Here is a 25852-nt window from a genome sequence, read left to right as displayed (position 1 = left end):
TCAGCCATCACAACCATATATAGTCTTGGTGGTAAATAAATGTAATAAATCCTCTGGTGCTGAACAGGTTTCTCTTTTTGAGAAGAAAATTTTGATTAAGAATTGTTTGGTATGTGTTCAAATTCCTCAGTCCTAAAATATTTCGCAAATGATAATAGATTTTTTCAGCTCCAAAATTCTTAAAATTGTCAAATAATCAATTTCAGAAAAAGAAAATTTTGAGATATGTAAAAATGCTAATATGTTGGATATTTAGCTAATGTTTCAAGAGAAAGTTATCTAATGCAACTGTGGAAATACTATTTTTTTCATTATTAGATTTTAATGACTGAAAATTAATGTTTGACATGTTCAGCAGCAACTGGAAAAAATATCAGAGTTTCAGTACAATTTATCATGTTCATGGAAATATAAGGCATGTTTTTAAAGTGCAGGATAAATTTTTGTTGTCAAAAAATAGACATTTAAAACTCTGATGCATTGTGTTTAAGATAAATCAAATGGAATCTGAGCATTTACTATGATTCAGTCACAAACAGAAGAAAAAACTCAGATAATGAACTTACATGTTAAATCATTTATTATCAGTGCTATTGGTTCTATTAAGAAATGTACCTGGACAAGATACTGTGTACATGAAAAAAGGTAGAATTTGAGAGAATTTCAGAAACACTAGGCATTCTAAATCTTGATGTTAGTTCCCTTTGTCCTTGGAACTTACCTCTTCCTGTAACTTGTGTTATTTATATAGAACACATGTCTAAACAATATAAGTCCAATTGTGTAGAAGAATAAGAAGCACACTTAATCAAAACGAATCACATGAGCTATGTATATAAACAACTCCAATGTCCTTTCTCTGCTTTAAATGCAAAAAAGAAAAAAAATAGCAATTGAGTGAATCATCGTGTATAGGTTCAACTTTATGTTAATGTTTCCCAACCTGTCATATATATTTTGAAATGCATATAAATGTTCAATTTATATGTCTTTGTTGAAGAAATTAATTATATCACTACTATCAGCTCAAATTGAATCATTACTTTAAAATCTAAGTCTACAGAGATTCAATTAGCTTTTGTGAAAATACAAAGTTATTGTAAAAATTGGTAAACTAGTATCAACTATCATTTTGAAAGTACTAGAAGCATTCCCAATACTCAGAACTAGCTGGCACTTAATTATATTACTAAGTTCCTGAGTACATCAGAACTAATCTAAACTAGCATTTCTAAGTTCAGCAAACATCTTTCATTTTTAAATACAAAAAAAAAAATCTGAGTATAGCAATACTGCAGTGGGGAAATAACCTTATATACTTTATTTCATCTAATATTGCCAAAACTGTATTGTGAAGTTCTACGTAATTTATTTTATCTAATATTGCCAAAACTATTGTGAAGTATTCTTCTTCTTAATACTTGATCATACAAAGAAGAGGTGGTCAAAATGAGTAAGTAACAAACTGGTTTTCGAATGTGAATCATTTCTCTGCTGCTAAGATCCCAGTACTTCACCATCCCTGTGCTGCACCTAGGAAGATGAAGCTGGCAGAGCGAGAAATATAAAGGTTTATGTCATATGATTCAGCTGAAAGTCAACTTTCTTGATAACTGTTGTAATGGTCTCCAAATATGAGCAATTTACTGGGCAATTAACTAAGAATGACAATCTTTAAAAATTATAATATTAGTTACCATGAACTAATTCATGGGCATCAGGGCCCATGAAATGGCTAAGCCCATAAAGATACTTGCCACCAAGCCTAACAACTAGTGTTTGATTTTATGTACCCAAATATTGGAAAGGGAGAATGATAGGGGTAGCATGTGAGTGTACACTCACACAATTGATCAAAATTAAAAAAACTATTACTTCATCAAAGCAAAGTCTTATTTCCAATGGATAACATGTAGCTAAATATACTGAGCATATGGAAAATTCGAGTCAAAATGAAGAAAAGTACTCTGTTTTCTTGAACTGTCTGTCTTTTCGTTTCAATTTCCTGTTTGGCACTGAAGTGCAGAATTGGCACTGTTTGCAGTATAATGAAATACTAAGTCTCCCATTTGGTAAATATATTTTCTTCTTAAGCACCATCAAACACTACCACTGTGTACATAGAAAATGACACCAAAATATCAAACTATACTTATAAAGAAGAAACTGTATCAATCCGTCTGATCTGACCTAGCTCATCAAGTTGGACTTCTCAGAAACCAGGACATTGGCAGGGCCACAAACCATACCAAGAGAAATCAAACAGAAGATGGGAAATCAAGATGAAGTACTACTATACCATAGTGTGTGCGATTTATCTGTCAGCTCTAGATCTACTTAGAAGGGGTTAAGTGTTTATTTATACTGTGATGAAAAGAATTGCAGTGTATACTAAGTGCTAAATGACAAGTATAAATGAACGAGTGTTCTGTTTTTCTTGATTAACGTAGAAGACTTCAACCTACATTATTTACATAAAATATATTTGAATTAAACACTTTATTTCCACATAAGAAACTAGGATTATTGTACACAAATCAAACACTTTGCTTGTCTATACATTTTATACTACACTACACACACACACACACACACACACACACACATAGCTGTATATATGCATACAGACATTAAATATGCATGTGTATAAATGTAAAATATCTTTAACCATGACACACATACACAGACACAGACACAGACAGACACACACACACACACACACACACACGAATACACACACATTTCAGAGCACTAAGAAAGATGCTTTACAATGAAATTAGACAATTAATCAAGCTGATGAACTATGATCCCAGAATGAAAAGGTATAAGAGGAACACTAAGCAAACTGTAACAAAGCAATATGGAAGGATTTAGGGGCAAAAGTAGCAATATTTTCTTAAAATTATGTATCTTTCCTTTTCAATACAAATATAATATGATGGTGTATGTTACACATAACTCTATGGCTTAATAAGAAAGCAATCACAAAAGTAAACTTAAGGAATCTTTTATCTGGAGGTTCTCAAAGGCCACACAAAAGAAGACAGAAAAAAGGAAATGATAGATGGGCTGTAGCCCACTGAGTGATTATTATATATTTAAAATTCTACATATATTAAAACTATATTTAAACTACAGTTGCTTCTATTCAATAGTCAGTGGCATTGGCATTGTCTATTGAAATGTTTCTAGTATTCTGTTCAAGCACCAGGCTTTTAATTTTCATTTCATCAACCATAATTTCAGAAGAATATAATTGATATTTGGCAAAGTTTAATATCAAAGCAATACTCATTTTATAGTTTCCACTGTCAGTCAATTTGGAGAGTATCCACAGTTATATTACACCAAAGAAAAAGTGAAAAGTTGTCCCCAAGGTGTGATTCTGGCATTGATGCAGTCTTGCTACTTCAAAAACTGTCATTATATTTTATACTCCTCCTGGATAACAAGCTAAACGAGTATGGTATTTGATACTAGTATCCTAATTTCATATTTTTGATTTGACTTTGAATATAGAAGAACAAAAATTAAAAGAAGCTTTCCTTTTGAAAAACCCCATAGTGTTATAGAGGGTATGTTGAAATGCTGGCAGAATTGCCTTGATTTGCTGCACCATACCAAGTAGATATTCGACTGGTAGGTTCTGATTAGCATCTTATTTCTCTTGTAGGAATGACTTTTTACATTCAAGTGCTATTTTTATTATTTAATGACCCCTTTATTGTATACGTGTTTTGCATGGTAAGTTTGCCCATGTGCGTATATTGCATGTGAGAAAATGCATACAGAGACCAGAGGACAATAGTAGTGTTTCTTCTATTTCTTTCCATCTTATTTTATGAGACAGGTTTTCTCACTAAACTGAAGCTGACTATTGATCTATGATGGTTGGCTAGAGAGATCTGGACATCTACCTACACAACGGCTTAATTATAGAATAACTGTTTTTTAAGTGGGTGTTGGCGATTTAACCTCAAATTTTCTTGCTTTATTATCCTTGTTATATTTTTTAATTGTTGTTTTATACCTATGTTGCAGTTTGAATGTGAATGCCCTCATAAGCTCATATATTGAATGTTTGTCTCCCAGTTGATATAACTACTTGGAAAAGATTAGGAAGTATAATCTGATTGGAGGAGATGTGTTACTGAGGGTGGGCTCTGGGGTTCCAATAGCCCACTGCCATTCCCAATTACTTCTCTTTGTTTCTGCCTCCTGCTTGTGGATCAGATGAAGGATCTCAGCTACTGCTCCAGTGCCATGCCTGCCTGTCTGCTGACATGATCCACTTAATGGTGGTCATGGACTCTAACCATCTGGAACTGTGAGTCCCAATAACTGTTTTCTTTTACAAGTCAATTTGGTCATGGTGACTGTAGTGCAATAAGAAATGACTAGGACAACTCACAGCATTTAAATTTATTAGGTAGAAATATTTATATAGCCTTTATCAGTTTCTAAGGTAAAACATAGTTAGAACAATCACCAGATTATTTACAATGTAATTAAGTCAAAGGCGAACTAATGATCATGATTGATTTTATTCTTATTGTAGTATTATACCATATGCATTTATTAATTATGCCTTGTGTACTATTTAGGAATATCTGAATAAAATTACCTGTTAAGGTTAAGCCATTTCTTTCTTTATAAATGTGTATGTTTGAAAGCCTAATCTCCTAATACTTTAGTGGTGACCAACCTTTCAAATTAAACTTAAATCATCTTTTCCTTGCCTAATATATTATAAGACTCTTCTAATTGCCTTATTTGCAATGCCATCAACCTTAAGAGCATACATCTCTTAAGGTTGAAACACTCTATAGGAAATTTTGCCTTCAACCTTTAGTTTAATCTGCACAATATCTATTACAATATGGAGCTTTTCTAAGGCAAACACAGGCATTTTTTCAAAGACACCGTCTACAGTGTTGTGGACATGAATAAGATATATATTTTTTTCTTTTAAATCTCATCAGAGTCTGCTAAAATACAGCTGAAAGAAAATGAACCACCCAAGAATAGCTATTATGAAAAGTTAGAAAGGATTTGTGGTATACCTTTATCCAGCATTTCATGTATCACTTTGTCTACCTTTTCATGTCAACGGACATAGATTCCGGACATACATTGGGAATATTTGTTATATAGAACAGTGCATTATTTTCTTTTACCTGTTTTTAAATCATCACGATATGAGTCAAATATGGCCTTTTCAGAATTTGAGGTCTCCAACCAAATTCTACTAATAACTGTGAATAAGTATGAATGAGAGCATAAAAGTTAGAGTTTCTTAAGTTTAAAAGTAGGGTTTCTCTGAATGGATCTTGTCATGATAAAACCACTTTAATCTCTGAAACAGGTAAAGCACCATTACTTCACAAAGTTGTCTAATGCAGATGTATGCATTTTTGTAATGTTCTGGACATTTTTAATGCGGAATCTAAGTTACATGGGCAATAGGAAATTTGGTTTCTCTACTTATCCATACATGTAAAAGTTATGACAATCTACATGCATGTGTATTAGGAATGTATTTTAAGATGTTGTGTGTCTAAGTTCATTTGTCTGAATGCATCTATGTGTATGATATATGTACCTGATATCTTTGTAGATCAGAAAAGGGTGTTGGATCCTCTATAACTGCAATTACATATCAAGTGGTTATGAGCCTACATGTGACTATGGGAACTAAACTCAGTCCTCTGCAAGATCAATATGTACTCTTAACTGCTAAGTAATTCATCTGCCCCTAGAAATATATTTCTGGAAGGTGTTTAAAATACTAATCACTTAATCACTGAACAGTATTGTGTCTCTGTTTTCCTCAAATGTAGGGCTATCTCCAAAATAGATGGCAAGATGTGCAACTCAGAGAGCTACAGAAACATACGTGGCCCAGGAGTCTTAGAAAGTTACACAGTTCGCTAGTCCCCTTACCAGGGCTCTAACAGCAGTAAACATTTTTTTCTTTTTACTGTAATACTCTTTCCAGAGGAGAAAAAATGCTCATAAGCTTTGTAGGGAAGTCAGGGATGAAGCTTCTGAATCAATGCCAATTTTTATTCTGATGTGGGATAATCTGTGATGCAACTTTTTTTTTTTAGGTGAAATTTTCTTTTATCTTTTTTTATTGGTTACTTTATTTACTTACATTTCAAATGTCTCCCTCCTGGTCTCCACTCCACAAGCCCCACATCCCGTCCTTCATCCCCTTTACCTCTAATAGTGTGCTCTCCACCAACCCACCTACCCACTCCTGACTCACTGCTCTAGCATCCCCCTACACTGGGAGATCAAGCCTCCACAGGACCAAGGACCACCCTTCCTATAGATGCCAGATAAGGCAATCCTCTACTACAAACATAGCTAGAGCCATGGACCCATCCATGATGCAGCTTTCTTATCTCCTCACCTATATTCCACAAATAATTTTAGAAAGCCATTCTCCAGCAAACTGTATGGAATCATCTATTTTTTCTGTCATTAGTACCCTAATTGGGATGAAAAGACAGTTGTTCACAAATTCCCAGTAAAAGTCACACAACACCCACTCTATTTGCATTTCTGAATCTCTACTCAGTTCCCAGGAGGGCTACAGCACAGCTTTCCTCTCAGGGGGCCTTCTGCCACTAAGGGCATCCAGATGACCTACCCATGCTCTAATTCTCCACCTGCTGGAACCCTGGAAAGCCCAGCATCCTTAAGGTCAGCCACATCACCTCTGTGTTCCATCTCCTGACCTACACCTATACCTGCAATCCTAGATCTGTACTCCGTTTCCCAAGTCACAGCTTAGCCTGCCTCCCTGGAGGCCTGGTGCACTCTATCTTTGCTCTATCTTTGGTTGCGGAGGCCTGCTACTACCAGGCACTACCAGGCCAGTCGAAAGGAGAGACAACAAGATGGCTAAAGGCTAGTACAACAACAAAATCAACAAAAGCCAGGGCAATATGACACCAACAGAACCCATCACCCCTACTACAGCAAGCCCTGGGTATCCTAACACACCTGAAAGCAATACAATGATTGAAAATTTCATCTTTTAAAAATGATAGAGGTCATTAAAAATAAATCTCTTAAAAATACAAGAAAATCAAATCAAACAGGTGAAGGAAATTAATAAAACAGTACAAGACTTGAAAATGGAAATAGAAACAATAAAGGAAACACAAACAGAGGCAACCTTGGAGATGGAAAGTGACACCAAACTCTACTAAGGAACTCCTTTGGCTGATAAACAGCTTCAGCAAAGTGGCTGGATGAAAAATTAACAACAACAACAACAAGCAAACAAACAACAGTAGCCTTCTGTAGCAGGACATCTTCCCACTACATTTGTATAAAGCTTGGTGATTGGGCTGTAAGAGAGGTAGGCAGCATGAGGAGTTGGGAGGTGGGAAGAAGAAGGAGAGAAAGGGGAGGAGACTGAGGAAGGAGAGAGGAGCAGGAGAGAAGATGGCTAGAGAAGTCCACGTGTCTTTAGCAGTCTCAGGTAGTTATTCATATCTACATTAGTTAATTTGGTTAACAATTCTAATTGTGTGAGCATCTTGTTAATTGAGCGTTACCAAATATATGTAGCAATTGGATAGCCATTAAGTATTAAGAATGGCTTCATTCTACCAGGCACTACGGGATGGCGGTATTATCTGGGCTCAGCCCAGCATTGTGGACAGCATGGTGGATCGGCTAATTTAGCAACCATGATGGTCTTTCGTGGGTGCCTGGGCCAGTGCTTCTGGCCAGCCTGAGCCGTGGTATGAGCAGAGCAGTGGTGGAAGCACACCGCTCTTGGCCTGAGGCCTTGTCTAGTCGGGAACATGGTGGCTGCTTAAGAACAAGCCAGATCGGGTGTTGCCGTTTTAAATATTACCCTCCACAGCCCTCCTTCACACAAACAATAAATGAGTTGAGAAAGAAATCAAGGAAACGACATCCTTTACAAAAGCCACAAATTATATAACATTCTGTAGTGTAACTATAACCAAGAAGTGAAAGACGCATATGACGAAAACTTTCAGTCTGAAGCAAGAAATTGAAGAAGATATCAGAAGATGGAAAGATATCATGAATTAATAGGATTAGCATAGTAAAAATGGCCACCTTACCAAAACCAATCTTGGGGTTGTATGCACTTTCTATCAAAATTCTCACAATAATTTTTTATAGACCTTGAAAGAACAATTGTTAACTTTTTATAAGAAAAACAAGAAAACTCAGGTTAGCTAAAACAATCTGATATAATAATAAAACGTCTGGAGGCATCACCATTCCAGATTTCAAGCTATACTACAAAGCAATAATAAAAACTGCACAATATTGTTTTAGTAGGTTTATCATGCTGAAGACCCAGAAAGAAACCCACATGCCTATGGACACTTGAATTTTGACAAAGAAAACAAAAATCATACAACACAAAAGGGGGCGCATCTTCAACAAATGGTCCTGATCTAACTACATGTCTGATGTAGAATAATGCAAATAAATCTATATTTATCACCCTGCACAAAACCCAAGTCCAAGTGGATCAAGGATATCAACATAAAACTGGATACACTAAATATCATAGATAAGACAGTGGGAAATTACCTAGGACACATTGGTATAGGAAACAACTTTCTGATCACAATGACCAAGGAACTAAAAACTGCAATTAATAAATGGGATTTCATGAAACTGAAAAGCTTCTTAAGGCAGGGGACACCATCAATAGGATAATATTGCAGCCTACAAATGAGAAAATAACTTCAACAACTCTGAGAAAGGGCTATGATACAAAATGCATAAAGAACTCAAGTAGTTTGACAACAGCAACACAAATAACACAATTTAAAAATTGAGTACAGAGTTAAACAGAGAAATTTCAACAGGGGAATCTCAACTGTCCACGAAGCACTTAAAATTATCTTCAGCATCAGGGAAATGCAAATCAAAACTATCTTGAAATTCCATATTACACCTATCAGAATGGCTAAGATCAAAATTCAAGCGATAGCTTTTGCTGGCAAGTGAAGATTGGGGAAGACTCCACAATTGCTGGCAGAAATAAAAATTTGTACAACCACTCTGGAAATCTGGTGGTATTTCAGAAAATTGAGAATAGTTCTACCTGAAAACCCAGATATACCTCTCCTCAAAATATATCCAATGATGCTATACCATAAAGACAACTGTTTATAACAGCCTTATTTGTAATAGCCAGAAGGTGGGAACATCCCAGATGCCTCTCAACCAAAAATGAATACATATTATGTGGTTCGTTTACACAATGGAATACTACTCAGCTATTAAAAACAAGGACTTAATGAACTTGATAGACAAATGAATGGAACTTGAAAATAGCATCTTCAGTGAGTTAACCCAGACCTACAAAGGAAATATATGAGTACATAATATGTACTCACTGATAAGTAGATATTAGCTGAAAGTTACAGGATATCTACACTACACTCTAAAGACCCAAAGTAGATAAACAAGAAAGAATGCTTTTTTATCCCCAGTGAGAAAGCTTGAATCTCTCTTAGAATGGGGAATAAAATAGTCATAAGAGACAAATAGAGGGAGCCCATCTTTAGCAGAGTAACTAGATGGAAGAAGGGATGGGTAAGGAATGTGAGGTTCAGAATCAAGCGTTGGGAGAGACAGGAGAGAGAGCCAGAGGGGCAGGAGAATTAATGGAAATTGTTGGCTGGCAAGGGATGGTGGGGCATCTCTAGGATGTGGCATAGATCTGGGATGGTGGAGGCTCGCTCTCAGGGCTCTATGGGGGAACTTTATCTGACATTCCTAGCAGTGAGATCATTGAACTTGAAGTGGTTATCTCCTGTAGCCAGGCAGGTATCCCAGGGGAGAGATAAGAACAGCCACCAATCCACCCACAAAACTTTTGACCCCGAATCTCTTCTGTCTGCAAGAAATGCAGAGACAAAAATGGAGCAGTGACTAAGGGAATGGTCAACCAATACCTGGAACAACTTGAGAACCATCCCAAAGGCAAGCACCATTCCAGGAAATATTGATGATGCTCTGCTATGCTTGCAGACAAGAGCTTAGCATAACTGTCCCCTGAGAGGTTCCACTCAGAAGCTGACTGAAACACATGCAGAGGCCTATAGCCAAACATTGGATGGAGCTCAGGGAGTTATATGGAAGAGCTGGGGAAGGGTTGAATGTTCTTCAACCCTTCCACAGGAAGACCAACAGAATCAACTAGCCTAGACACTTTGGGGCTCTCAGATATTGAACGCATACCCAAAAGGCATATTTGTACTGGACCTAGGGGGCTTCCTGCACTTAAGCAGCAAATGTACATCATGGTCTCCCTGTGGGTATCCCAACAACTGGAACAGATGCTATACCTAAATTTATGCCTGTCTATGGATTCTGTTCCTCTAACTGGGCTGCTTTGTCTGGCCTCTAGAAGAGAATACATCTAGCCTAGGGACTTGATGTACCATGGTGAAGAGATACCCTAGGTGTCCTCTACCCTCTCAGTAGAGAAGAAGAGGGAGAATGGGGAAAAGGATTGTGTGAGCAGAGAAGCAGGCAGAGGGAGGGAAGTGATTGGGGTATAAAGTGAATCAATAAATAAATTAATGGAAGAAAATAAAAGATGGGGCATAATTATAATGTACAAATAGAAAAAAAGATACAGTATAGACAATAACACAGAGAATCCTTCCTATAAATTCAACACTTTGTCTCTTTACTTTGCTGGAATTGTGATACATATTTTGATGCTGCTTTGACTAACAGTAATAATTCTCTGCTTGGGCCTGAAATGCCCAATAAATAACTAAAAACACGATAAAATTCATGAATATTGGTTTCTTCAACTTTCTTTTATTGTATTATGTATGTATGTATGTATGTATGTATGTATGTATGTATGTATGGGTTTTTTGTTTTTCCAGACAGGATTTCTCTGTGTAGCCCTGGCCATACTGGAATTCTCTCTGCAGTATAGACTGGTCCCAGACTCATGGAGATCTGCCTGCCTCTGCTTCCTAGTGCTGGGATTAAAGGCATGTGCCATCCCTTCCCAGCTTATTTATCTTCTTTGCCTTAAGCTTTGAGCCCAGATCAGAACTACTTTGTATGTCAGCATGCAGATCATTTAAACAGTGGTGAGTGAGAGCTGCTTAGCTCTCCCCTTCAAGCCTGAGAATAGGAAGAGGAACCAAAGACTTATCAGCAAATTGAAAACTATCAGCCTCAATGGAGTCCTGCTCTGGTCCCGTGAGTGCCATATGGAAATCTCCAGTTACAGTCTTCATAGTCCACATCACAAGCCTGACCATTACATACTGAGACTGACCCCAACTTGTAAGTAGGAGCAAATATATTACATTAGCTAGATTTTCCTTTTCTTGGATCACAGCTCTAATAGATATACCATGAGATGCAAATGGAAGTTGTCCACTGATGGTTTAAATACTGAAATATCCTAGGCAAAAAGTTGAGAATTGCCTGCACACATTGCAGGGGGGAATTCCCTGACACCGATAAGATTCTGTGAAACCAAAACTGAAAAAAATGATCTATAGAATACAGTTTGGCCAATAATAATCAAATATGCACTTTTGCTCATTTCTCTAAGGGCCCTCAGAGTCAATGTCAATTTCATAGATGGCAGTGATGATAAGTCATGCCCAAATGAGTAATAAATTCACTCACTGCCCTTCATCTTTGTTCTTTACATTTGATTTCTGGGGTTAATGGTCACATTCATCTGCCAGAATTCACATAATCACATATCTGATTTAGGACTCCAGTAGCAAAATTATGAACAAGCTTCTGAAATAAAAATAGAAAAGAAATGTAATACACAAGCATTTCTGAAAGTGTTCTTGTTTGTCCTGGGGGTAAGCTGAAGTAAGAAGATAATTGATTTAAAAGAATAACAATACCAATAATTTAAAAAAAAGGAAAACCAAGTACAAGCAAAAAGCCCTTCTCCAGGCTAAAGGGGGTGGTTCAGTGGTTAATGGAGTTTGCTTCACAAGCATAAGGACCTCATTTTGGTGTCCTCCAGAAGGCAAAGCCAAGTATCATTTTGAGTTTAGAATCCCAGAAATGGATTCAGGAGCTAGCAGGATTCCAGTAGTTCACTGGCCATGCACAATAATAGAATCAGGTCTATGTTCTGTAATGGACTCATGTCTCAAAAAAATTAAAGTAAAAGCAATAGCAGATGACATCAAACATTGAAGAATTGTCTGCACACACACACACACACTTACACACACAAACACACAGAGAGACATACACACACAAGCACACATATTCACATACTTCACTCATGAATGTACACATATTTACTAGACATACAGAATGTAAATAACTAAACTAATTATAAACAAATATCACTGGTTTCACCTCAGCTTAATTTCAAAAAAGAAACTTACTGAAATCCGAGTGTACGGACCAGAGCCTAGGAGCCTTGGCAACAGAACTTTTGAGTCACACCTCCTCTTCTCTAGCTTACCTGTCTGTACATATCTGAGAGAGTGATGTTTTAAGTGACCAAAACCTCAAATAAAAGTAGTGTTTAAATTTTCCATATTTCTTTTTAAAATATATTTATTGAAGAGGGTCTTTTATTATTAATTTTAATTGGATATTTTATTTATTTACATTTAAAATGATAAAACCAACTCATTCCCAAAGGTTAGTATGTAACCTCTTTCCTGATTTCCCCTCCAGAAACCCCCATACTATCCCCTCTCCCCTTGCTTCTATGAGTGCTCACCCATCTGCCCACCCACTCCTGCCTCCTCGCCTTGGCCTTCCCCTATACTGGGGCATCAAGCCTTTCCAGGACCAAGGGCCTTCTCCTCCCATTGAGGTCAAACAAGGCCATCCCCTGCTACTGGAGCCATGGGACCCTCCATGTGTACTCTTTGGTTGGTGATTTAGTTTCTGGGAGCACTGGGTTGTTTGGTTGGTTGATACTGTTGTTCATCCTATGGGTTGCAAACCCCTTGAGCTCTTTCAGTCCTTTCTCTAACTTCTCCATTTGGGACCCCATATTTCTTTTAATACATATTATACTACTTCCCCTGTAGCATGCTATCATGATATTAATACTGATGAGATATGATTCAGATATTTAAAAACAGCCACAGAGTACAGCCCCTTTAACACATAAATTAGATTCTCATGATATCAGTGTTTATGGGATATGATTTGTATATTTAAAAAGCCATAGAGAACAGCCCCTTTAAAACATAAATTGGACTCTCAGAGATATGAAGCACCCACAGGATGTAGGTTGTGACTAATCCTCAAGGTTGAATACTGATACTGACACTTGTATAATGAACAGCTTCAGGCCCAGGATACATTATCCTTTAAGAGAACAGGGAGACTCCACATAATTGCATAAAATTCTTTAGTTTGTCTACTACATAAAAGACAACTCACTAATGAATTATAGTTTGTATTTCTATCCAACACTTCATCTTCACAGAAATATGTAAATTAATAAAAGTTCCAACAATGTATATCTTATCTGCCCATGCATTTAGAAATCAGCCCCCAAACAGAGGAAAAGCTACTACAATAAATAAAATAACAAAAATATCTTTTCATGTTCAACCTTTTCTTTGACAAGACAACATCTTCCTAATATATTATGAGTTCAAGGAAACAGTTAATAGAAAATGGGAACTAAATCTGAATTTATGTTCTTTGATAAAATAGAATGAATTTTTGTTCTCAATAGAATTTTATGGTATTTAATTTGGTTTTCATAATGGAGTTAGAATGTTTGTTTATATCTTGTCATTGCTGAGGTTCATTTTGGGAGACTTTATTCATTTTATTTTAGCAACAAGCATCAAACAAAGGACAAAAGAGCTCAAATACTGTGAAAGGAATATCCAAGTAAGATTTACAGATTTCTGCAAACTCAGGAGATAGTTTGAAAATAACAAACTATGTAACAGTACTAGCCTTTGGGAATGAGTTGGTTCTATCTATCTATCTATCTATCTATCTATCTATCTATCTATCTATCTATCAATCTATCTTCTATCAATACTCAGCTACTGAATGGGATTAGTGTTCCTATTAAAGGACTCTTGGAGTGTTTCCTCAATCTGTTATTACATGAGGTACATTCAGGCCCTTCTATGAAGCAGAGCATTTTAGAAGTGTCAAATATACCAACATCTGGATCTTGAGTTTCCCAGCCTATAGACCTAGAGTAACAGGTTAGTATTATGTATAAAATGCTACATATAAAAGAATTTGCTCCTGAAGATGAGATAAACTAATACAGTTATTTTCAACATTCCTAATGCTGCAACCAAAAAATTATTTTATTGCTACTTCATAACTTTAATTTTGCTAATGTTGGATATGAATTATAATGTTAATATCAGATATGCTAGATATGTGATCCCAGTGAAAAAGTTTTTCAGAAAGGATTACTTGAAAGGGGTTATGACCCACAAATTGAGAACCACTGAACTAAGGCAGTAGTTTCTATTTTAAGCTACATTGCTTTATTTCTCCTCCACTAAAGAAGAAAAAAATAACAAAACAGGATTTGATGAGGTAAAGTCGAATGGAGCTATGTTATTTGTGTTATTTATTTACTATGTTTCCTCATTTATTGAATATACTGAAAATCTAGCATATCATTTAAATGGGCTCTAAAGAACTCAGATAGACATAATTTTGTCTATGTATACACATGTATACATTGTAGCCCTTGATGATACAGGCTATTATAAGTAGGCATAATTTTCTTTATCATCTTATAGTATGAAGTCTATAAAAGACTGAAAACACTTAAGGTTTGAATCTTGGCAGATCACCATTACACCTGAGTCTCTTGCTTATGAGCTATGTGACTTTGTGGTAATTATTTGATTTCTGTAGTAACTTCATTAATGTTGAGTGGATTTCATGGGTCTAGAAAGAGTGAGTATAGAAGCATCTACAGTCTTGAACACAGTAGGACTTCAATGAATGGATGTGTTTATAAGAGATGGATTATGTACATGGGTGCTTGGTTTAGAACATAATCAGTCAAAGCCAAATAAAGAAATAACTATATTTAAAGCTATATAATACAATATAATAGTTAATATGTGCCAGGGTGTGGGATACTCAGGGGGCACCCTCTCAGAGGAGAAGATGAGGGTGTATGGGGGCAGGATAGTGGGAGAGGATGACCAGGAGAGGGGTCAGTGAGCAGGATGTAAAGTGAATAAATAAAAAAATAATATATAGGAGCTACTTTCTCTTCAGTAACTGGACAATAATATGAAACATGTACCTAGTATGTACGTCCCTAATCTTTCCACTGTTAAGTTTGTTAACCTATCCTATTTAGCTGATGAGTTAGTATCGAATATGGCACTACATCCCTATTCCCGTAGCTATCACTGGAAGCATTTTCTCCTGAAGAAATTTAACAGTGTTTAAATTGGTTGCCCTTCCAGGGTCATTCATTTTCCATGCTTCTGTCAAAACTAATAACAGCATTCTATAAACTAAACACCAGCTATGGCTCCCTACGACCTAAAGGATGGCTACCAAATTACAAAGTATATAAGGCTTGTCAAAATACAACATCAATTTGTTCTTGTTCATCTGAGTCATCATCTACTTTTTCTATCCCGTTCAGCCATAGACAAATCACCTAACAGACAACGGTTTCAAGTTTCCTTCTACTCCCCACTTGCCTTTTCCTCTGTACAAAGAACACTCTATACTTCCCCAGGAGCAGAGGCTGCAAGAGTCTCTCAGAACCAAGAATTGTCTGTGCTCGACAGCTTTCACTAAACCTGTTTCCATTTCTACAATCAGACCTTTATCTGCAAAGTAGTTTTTCCCATATGACTTTGACTTGAAGACAGGGACTTCTTTATAATTGCAAAGTTTAGAATAATGTATCTTACAAAGGATCAGTGATTGATTGTGGAATGAGGAAATGGATGATTTAGAAGGAATCTGAAAAAAAAACTCTATATGAATCAATGAACATGTAATTTAAAAGAAATTTATAAAATAATCCAAGTTAATTTTAACATTTTATAATGTTATTAATATTTTATCCTATGTAATTTTATAAAATAATACCATGATAAACACACTGAATTATATATACTTAGGTGAGTGTGTGAGTGTGTGTGTGTGTGTAGATTGCAGAGATGAGCAAATGATTCCATTTTAACATTTCTAGCCCAGCATTTTAATTAATATACTGTAAAGTCTTATAAAATATTGTTTCAGGATACAAGGAATATTGGGCTTGTTAAGAAATCTAAATAGGAAAACGAAAGTCAGGAAGACACAGCTGGGCATGTGTGTGCCTTGGATGTATTTTGTAGTATTTTGTATCATCTTCAAAGCAAAGAAAGAAAGAAAAGTACAGAGGTTTGTGAAATAAATATATATATATTGTGGGGGATGCAAGACATGAAGCCATGCGCTCAAGGCCCCAGCACCATATAAACTTTGACCAGTGGCCTATGTCTGTATTCTGCAGATAGACACATTAACATCTAAAGTTCAAGGCCATCTGCAGCTACTTAGCATGTTTGAGTCCAAACACAACATGAAATTTATCTCAAACACAAATCAGCATGTATAAATACAGTATGTTTCACTTCCAGAATTACTTTAGGGTTAAAATTGAATAAACCTGGAGAAATAAACATGTTATAAAGCATAACACTTAATTTAAGGATTAAGAACCCTCATTTTTAAAAGTTGCTGTATTAAAGAATGTGGTTCTGAAACGTTGGTTGTCCATCTCCCACATTTCTTTCTTAGATTAACATGCCTCTCGCAATGAATTTGACTTCACATTTTAACAACATAAAAAACTGAGAGTAACAATGATTGTCAGTATAAGAGGAAAGTGGTTAGATAGAAATGCCACTCAAAATCGTAAGGAAGTATCACTTTATGCGTTAAATATGCACACCCTTCCAGTGCCTGGAGCAATCAAAGTCATCTTCACCAATGCAGCACATGAATTCTTCCTCCCACTCACTGTAAAGTTGGCATCACTCAGGCTCACTACAGTCAGCACCTCATTAGGGTGTGCCAGGCAATTATTACCCTGTACCATGATACTGGCGGCAAGTCACTCAATAAATGTCTCAGTAGTCTTTCTGGGAGATCCCTAGTAGAAAATATTGATTGTGCAGCAAGTTTTTCTCTTTAATATTCTCCCTATTTGAGCCTCTAGCTATTTTTAAAATCATTTGTAAACTTAGTAACACCACGATAGACTAATGTCTCAGTCAAATGTTTTAGTTTTAAGCATTTTTATGCCATATAACTCCACTGTGTTGTATCTTCACCTGCAGTCACCACCAGTCTCATGAGTGCAAGACACAATGTTAATGTGCATTTTATTTCATATTAAATCTGTCAGAGGATTAGTCAACAACATATATATATATATATATATATATATATATATATATATATATATATCCCCAGAGGATGTAGTCAATATTTTCTAATAGATCTAGTATTTTACCTATAAATTTTTAATATTAAAATGTCTAAATTCAGTTTAAGAACAGGCAAACGTCTTATATTGCAGTGTATTTTCAATATATACCAACAAAATATATGCTTCTGTGTGTCTTTCTATACAGTAAATTTTATCACAGATTTACATACTTAGAGAAGTAGACTTCATGTATTAAAAATGTAGGCTCTGCATTTATAGGGACAGATAAAGTTTTGAAACTTGTCAAGATATGACTACAAGGAACTTTTAATTTTTAGATCTTTAGGGTTGAGAAAACTTTTAAAAGCTAAGTATAGTTGTGATTTGTTTTGTTGTGATCAACATTTCAAATTAGATATTGACCAACTGTCTGCTCTAATTGCATCCTGGCAGGTTTCTTAATGATCATAGTTGTTCTGTTAACATTAAACTGTATGTACATAAACATATCGGTTATAGGAGTAAATTCAACAACTTCTCAGCAGTACTTGTTAGGAAATTGAAATTGTTTAAACACAAGCATAGGGGGCATTAGGCAAAATTAGTGACGCTAGGCTTTGAGACAGTTTTGTCTCCTTTTTGACTCCCATGGCTCCAGACTTCTGAGGCTTTTGTGCTAGCATACATCTATGTCTCACCTGACAAGTAAAAGCATCTTCCCTGTTTTCCTGTATGTGTCTCTTTCTTTAGTTCTTAGATTCTGTCCTAAGCTTAAAGGACAGAGGAAGAATCACACTATATTAGATCCCATCAAGGGACTGGGTCCTCTGCATCACTTGTTTTTGAGATGTTTGGAAATCAAAATATCAAATAACCAAAGTGATGTTAATCAAGACAATTTCAATTTCTTTACCCAATGGAAAAAAAATGTTTACATGCATTTCTAACATTTTGAAAATTCACTTCAGTCATTTGTAGTTTGCTCTGTCTAAATCATGGTTGTCCATATTTCTCTCATTGTTGGAGGCTTGATCAATCAAATGTCTACTTCTTTTTAATACTTTCATATCCCTTTAGTTTTACTTAATGTTCATTTTCTAGGTCATGATTTACACTTATATCAATTTTTTACCTATTTCATATAATTTTGAATCTAATGTATTATAGAAAGTAAAAACAACAATGTATTGAATTTTGTTTGAAATATATATATTTGTATATGCGTGCATGTGTGTGGGTGTGTATATTATTTCATATATATATATACACAATTTCTTGAGTGTTATTAGGATGTGAAAGCTGTATATTGTTGCTGCTACAGTATATAACTGTACAATTAATTATGTGCTAACTTGACCTGGAAGTCTTACTTTACTGTCAATAAAAAAGTACTATTTTCAACTTTTAAAGTAAAAAAAAAAATGACATGACTGAAATTAAAAAAAAACAACAACAACAATAAAAAAACCCCAAAACCTCACCTTCCTAATCAACTTATCTTTCTATGGAAATTCAGTTAGAAACATATAAATATTAATTTAGAAATCCATTGCCCATTTATTTATTTAGGCAAGTATAATTGAAGCAAGCTGACACTTTCAAAAAATATATTAACCTTAAATTAAGTAATATGTTTGATGAAAAAATATTTAAATTAGTATTTTCGGTACTTGAAAATACTGACATGTTTATACTGTTAGACCAACCTTTGTGTCTATGAGATCCATCCATGTTGCTAAATTCAATGTGATTTTCGTCAGCCCAGTAGAGTCTATGGTTGACATAATCTATTGTTAGTGCCATAGGTCTAGAAATCTTGGTTTCTATGACAACACTCTGATTTGTTCCATCCATTCCGACACGGCCAATGTGAGGATACTCACAGCAATCAATCCAGTACAAATTCCTAGGAAACAAAATCAATAGCCATTTCATTGACTGCTCTGCTGGAGTAAAACATTACAAAATATTTGCCTTTTGTGTCACTGTTTCCAAATTAATTCCGTGTATCTCTGAACTGTGGCTTTCATGACTGGCTTCAGTGTAAACTGTTCTTACATTTTTTTTTCAAATGAACAATCAGTAGGCTGGGGATGTTCATTTAACATTAAACATATGTTGCTGTTAATATACAAAAAACATAGATTATTTTTACACCTGCAAACTCTTAGATGCATACAATTAATGAATGTAAAATTGTGAAAGGTATCTATATTATCAAAAGAAAAAACCAACCAATTCTTGTTTTATCCGTCTATCACCCATCTATCTACTACCTATCTACTGTTAATTTTGACTTCTTATACATTTAAACTGTAGAAGTCATTTTATTGCTTTGAATAGACATTATCATTAATTAAAAACTATATAGGTATAATTGTTGATATTTACATGATAAACTCAGAAAATTTAAATTAACTTGATTGCTACATCTTAAGCTTACAGGAGCCATATGTATCTGTCAGGCATCTTGTATCTAATGACACGTGAGGAGAGTGTCTGTCGTCACAGCACTTTCTATATCATAGCACTTTTGAACTACAATATCAGAAGCTCTGGGACAGTAAGTGAGGACTGAGCAAAATAAAATTTATATTGATACTGTTGAGAGTAATTCTAATCAGGCTGGGTTAACCATTAATACTGCATGCTATGAAATACAAAAAAGAGATTAACAACACATTACTGAGGAATAATGCTGTATTTAAACTAATTTTACTTGTGTCAGAAAATCTTATCAAATCACTGTTAGTGGATTCTTTATGTCTTTTAATTATCATATTTGAGGCTTATTAATCCATTCTGTTTTTCTAGCTATTTTCTTTCTTCTAAGTAAACTTCTTAGCCTATAATTAATCAGATTTGAGAGATGTATAATCAAGATTATATTGTAAAAATATTCTGTATGAATTTTAAAAATGTGATATGTGATTTAAATGTAAAAGTATCCAGAGATGAGGTTTCCAGGAAGCCACATTTTGCCCTATATGTGCAAGGCCCAAATACAAGTCTTCATAGTGAAAAGCAAAAAGGGTACATAAATAATATTTAAAATTTTTCACAAGAGTTATATTCAATCAGTTTCTAGTTAGTCCATGTCAGTTCCAGGTTATGATTGAATGCTTTTTGCTTCTGTGTTCATTATGTTCCTCATGACATGTGCCCTTACTTGTGTTTTTTAAATTAAAAGACATGTTTGTAAACATGTAATTTATATCGTTCCCTCTGCTCCCCACAATTTATTTCTTGATTAATGTTAGTTCATATGTTCATGGTAGGTTTGAAGAAATATATTCTTGGGAGGAACTAAGAAAAGAATAAAGGATCTCTGCTACTGTTATTCACCACCAGGCAAAAATGTCTATTTCCTTAGATATATACAGAATAAGTGCAATAAAAGTTATTTTGCTTTGTTGCAGATATAGGACAATACATGATGATGTAAGGTCCCTAATCATTTGCCTTAAGTCAGTGACAGAAAATAGCTAACACACCATACTGAACTACTTAAGCAGATGGAGTACTATATAGTGGAACAGTTCTTGATACCAGACTATGTTGCGAATATCTCTAAGCACTGGGAGATAAAAGGCAAAATGAGAAAGTATGTTTGCCTAAAATGGCCTTATGAGTGAATTCAATACACATGATCATGGCAATATTAAGGCAGAATTATTTCACAATTATAGTAAAAAGAGATTGCATCATAATTGGTGGAATTTGTTAAGGAAATTTATCTTTACTTGGAATTGAAACTTATTTTTATAATTAGCTTTAAAATTCCTTATGAAAAGCAGCCATTTCTTTCAGATTTTAGGATACAATAAGACTTGATTGCAGACTGTGAGTGTGTGAGAGGTGTAGAATATTATCTTTTCAGGCTTTTATAGTAATACGAGTTGTAAACTGAGTCACCATTATATTATGGAGCCTCATATATATATATACATATATGTGTGTGTGTGTATGTGTGTGTGTGTATGTGTGTCTGTGAAATACACATATATACATATACATATATATGTGTGAAGTGGATGTGTGTGTGTGTGTGTATATATATATATGACATATATTTAGTCTTTAATGATAGTTGTATAATTACAATACAGACTCCAGTCTCTATTAGTATGCAGATTAACATCTTCTCAACGAAGTGTTATGTGGAGTCCTAAGGTATTATTCCCTAGAAACAGCTTGCTTTCATTCAAATTCCAAGTTTTCCCATGATTGTGTAAACCTAGATTTAATTAATCTTTATGAGCTTAAATTTTCTCAAGTCTTGAGAAAACCAACAGTAACCTCAATTTTATAAGGTCATTATAAAAATTGTAGGAACTAATGCTCAAAAAAATATAAATAAGCATGCTAGTGAGTATCTAGTAATATTATTATGCAACATCTATATATAGCATATGTGACTAAATATGCATTTAATAGTTTCAACCTAATGGGTTACTTACTGTATCAGATTGTTCCTGCATAAATATATTATGTTCCTGGATTTCTTCCATACTTATCACTTGAATTACAAAATGAAATGCAGATTAGACCAAACAATACTAAGAAAATCTCTACTATACTGAAGGAAGGTACCATTCCACTGAGTATAAGTGACCCTAACAGGATCTCTGTTATATTTCAAAGGCAAAACTTTTTCTCCTTTAGATATATAGAAAATACTTAATATGCATGTATTTTTCAAAGTTGTTTACAACTCTTCTATAAGCAAAATGGGTGTTTTACTTTAAAATAGAACTTCTGTTTAACTACCTATGTAAAAATGTTTGCTTGTTGTGGCTTCAACTCTATGATCCCCGAAACGACTATTTTTTACAACTATTATATGTACTGTAGCAATGTGATATTCATCTATAATTTCAAAAGTACCCTGGAAGTGAGAGTTCTTTTCCCTCGTGCTTCTTTACATTCATGCCTTCAGAGCTTAGAACTATATCTCATATGGGAAGTTAAATATGAATTTGTTTACGAAATTTCCCTCTGTGCCAATGAGTTGAAGGCTCTTTCCCACTTTCTCTTCTTCTAGATTCAGTGTATTTGGTTTTATGTTGAGGTCATTAATCTACTTGGACTTGAGCTTTGTACGAGGTCACAAATATGGGTCTATATTCATTTTTTCTATATAGAGTCAGCCAGTTGGACCAGCATCATTCATTGAAGATGCTTTCTTTTTTCCATTGCATATTTTGGCATGTTTATCAAAGATCAACTGTCCATAAGTGTGTGTTTTATTTCTTGATCTTCAGTTTTATTCCATTGATCAACATGTCTGTCTCTGTACCAGTACCATGCAGTTTTTTTATCACTATTACTCTGAAGTAAAGCTTGAGGTTAGGGATGGTGATTTCCCAAACTGTTCTTTTATTGTTAAGAAGTGTTTTAGCTATTCTGGATTTTTTGCCTTTCCAGATGAATTTGAGAATTGCTTTTTCCATGTCTTTGAAGAATTGGAATTTTGATGGGAATTGCATTGAATCTGTAGATTGCCATGGGTAAGATATCCATTTTTATTATATTAATTTTACCAATCCATGAACATGGGAGATTTCTCCATTTGAACTCATTGGTGCAGGGGCAAATTTTCTAAACAGAACTCCAATGGCTCATGATCTAAGCTCAAGAATTGATAAATGGGACCTCCTGAAACTCGAAAGCTTCTGTAAGACAAAGGACATAGTTAATAAGACTAACCAGCAACCTCCAGATTGTGAAAAAAAATTTCACTAACCCCACATGTGAGAGAGGGATAATATCCAAAAATACATAAAGAACTCAAGAAGCTAACCACCAAAAGACCAAACAACCCAATCAAAAAATGGGGTATAGAACTAAACCAAGAATACACAACAGAGGAATCTCAAATGGCTGAGAAGCACCTCAAGAAATGTTCAAAGTCCTTAGTGATCAGAGGAATGGAAATCAAAATGACCCTGAGATTCCACCTTACACCAAACAGAGACCTCCTAAAATCGCAAAGATCCTTATTGGACTTGATTTACTCTAGTACAATAGAAAAGGCTACATACAGCTCTTGACTGTGTACAATCCTCAAAGAAGAAGGTTGCCTTTACATAGACAAGACAAGGAGGGTTAAAGAAAGCATGAAATAGGTAGTGAAGGCCCTAAGAAAAATCAGAGAGGGAAAGAGACAGATGAATGCTGGTACAAGGAGTGGTTTGCAGCCTCTCCAAGGTTGTCAACCCTATTTCCTTCCATCTTGGGACCATTATTTGAGTTCTTTTTGCTTTTTTTCTGCTGGTCCCTGGCCCTCAAATAGGCGGACTAACTCTGTGATACAACAGATAAATAATTTGGTAGCAAAACCTACTCAGATACATTATCCTAAGTTAGCTATGGAGGACCACGAGACTCAAGATGAGGTTGTTACTTTATACAGGGTGTTTCCAAAACCCATCTCCACCCAACCCAAAAGGGGGGACTTCTACCCCTAGACCAAGCAGAGAGGGGCCACCCAGAACCCCTCTGACAGGCGATCTGAATTCTTGCTTAGGCTGCGAGGCTAAGTACTGCAAGGGAATATAAATAAAAGATAAAAATATCTATCTGAGTTCCCTGAGGGACAAGCCTGACTGCATAGGGGTTGATGTCAAAAGTATCCCCTCTCCAGAAAAAAGACATCGGGACAGGTATGGCCCTCATGCCTCACTGGACAACGACAGGGGGACTGGAGCCATTACAAGGTCCCCTTCAAATACTGGAGGTCACGCCTCTATCCCCGCCTTTGCAAGTTTAGAATTGCCACAGCCCTTCTATACTTAGAGAAGGGAGGAGATGTCTGGGGCAGCCCTGCATACAGACTGTAGGCCTAAAATCAGCCATAGGCCTAAAATCAGCAATAGGCCTGTAATGCATGTATACTAACACCAAGTCTTGGGTCTCAGTGGAAAAATATTGAAACAGATGGCTGTAAACTAATGTCAACAGGCAGCTTTTGTGGAAATTTACAAGCCTGAGTAGTCATAGACCTTGTAAATAGGTAACCTTGGCAGACAATACCAACTTAGATAAGGACAAGCGAGTCATAGGCAGAGTCATAGTGAATTGTCCCCTGAACCTTCACCTAGCCGATACACGGTTCTGAAGATATTTGTATTCCCCAAGAACACCCACACTCCAGTGTCATTCCCTTCCCCACATCCTGCCTTTATGTGTTTATAACCCCTGTGTGAATTAATTTCGATTTGAGAAAAAAAATGAGGACATCCTGAGTTTTTCAGGCAAATAGATGGAACTAGAAAATATCCTGAGTGAGGTAACTCAGACTCAAAAGGGCATGCATGGTATGTACTCTCTAATATGCAAATATTAGCCAAGAAAAAAAAATACAGAATGCCCAAGATACAGTCTACAGAACCAAAAAGCTGAAGGGCCCAAGTGAGGACACCTCAGTCCCACTTGGGAGGGAGAAGAAACAACACAAATGGGGATGGAGGGAAGGACCTGGGAGGGAAAGTGGATGGGGTTGGGAGGAAAGAGGGAAACCTGATCTGGTATTGGGGGAAGACCTGAGTGCCAGCAGAAAGAATGGAAACAGGCAAAGTAGGGAGGTAGGAGGTTGAGGGGACCCTCCAGAATTTAACAAACACCTGGGAAGTGAGAGATTCTCAGGTGTCAAAGGGAGGTACTTTAGATGAAATGCCCTACAGTAGGGAAAGAGAACTTACAGAGCCCACCTCCAGCAGGAAGATGGCGTCAAATGAGGCAGGAGGTTGCCATCTCACAGTAAACACCCTGACCCATAATTTTTCCTGTGTGAAAGAACCACAGGGATGGAAATGGAGAGGAGCCTGAGGAAAAGAAGGTCCAGCAACATGCCCAAAGTGTGATCCTGCTCAAGGAGAGGTCCCAAGGCCTGACACTGTTACTGAGGCTGTGGAGTGCTCACAAAAGGGACCTATCATGACTACCCTCTGGAAGACCCAAAAAGTAGCTGAAAGAGTCAGACACAGATATTTGAACCCAACCAATGGACAGAAGGTGCTGACCCCTGTGGTTGAATTAGGGAAAGACTGAAAGAAGCTGAGGAGGAGGGCAACCCTGTAGGAGGACCAGCAGTCTCAATTAACTGGACCTCCAGGATCTCTCAAACACTGGACCACCAACCAGGCATCATATATCAGTTGACGTAAGGCCCCCAACCCATATACAGCAGAGGACTTCTAGGTCTGTGTTCAATCAGAGATGATGCACATAATCCTCAAGAGACTGGAGGACCCAGGGAGTTTAGAGGTCAGGTGGGGGTGGGGTTGTGGGGTAGAGACAATCTCGTGGAGACAGGGAGGGATGGATGGGAGGTATGGGATGTGGAACGGTCAGAGGGTGGTTGGGGGGAATAAAATCTGGAGTGTAAATAAATAAATAATATGGATTTCTTAATACAAT

General features: G+C 36.0%; 1 protein-coding gene across 1 annotated transcript in view; it reads right to left on the bottom strand.

The window, feature by feature from the left end:
• Lrp1b (LDL receptor related protein 1B) overlaps positions 1-25852 on the bottom strand; it is a 1533520-nt gene that overhangs the window by 204276 nt on the left and 1303392 nt on the right. The window contains exon 59 of the mRNA XM_028754677.1: positions 19138-19337. Coding sequence (XP_028610510.1) covers positions 19138-19337 — 200 coding nt within the window. The remainder of the gene's footprint in view (positions 1-19137; positions 19338-25852) is intronic.

Source organism: Grammomys surdaster, unplaced genomic scaffold, assembly GCF_004785775.1.
Source record: "Grammomys surdaster isolate TR1022 unplaced genomic scaffold, NIH_TR_1.0 126035, whole genome shotgun sequence".
In the NCBI taxonomy this organism is placed as follows: Eukaryota; Metazoa; Chordata; class Mammalia; order Rodentia; family Muridae; genus Grammomys; species Grammomys surdaster.
The sequence above is the reverse complement of the archived record's forward strand: the minus strand, read 5'-3'. Positions and strand labels throughout refer to the sequence as shown.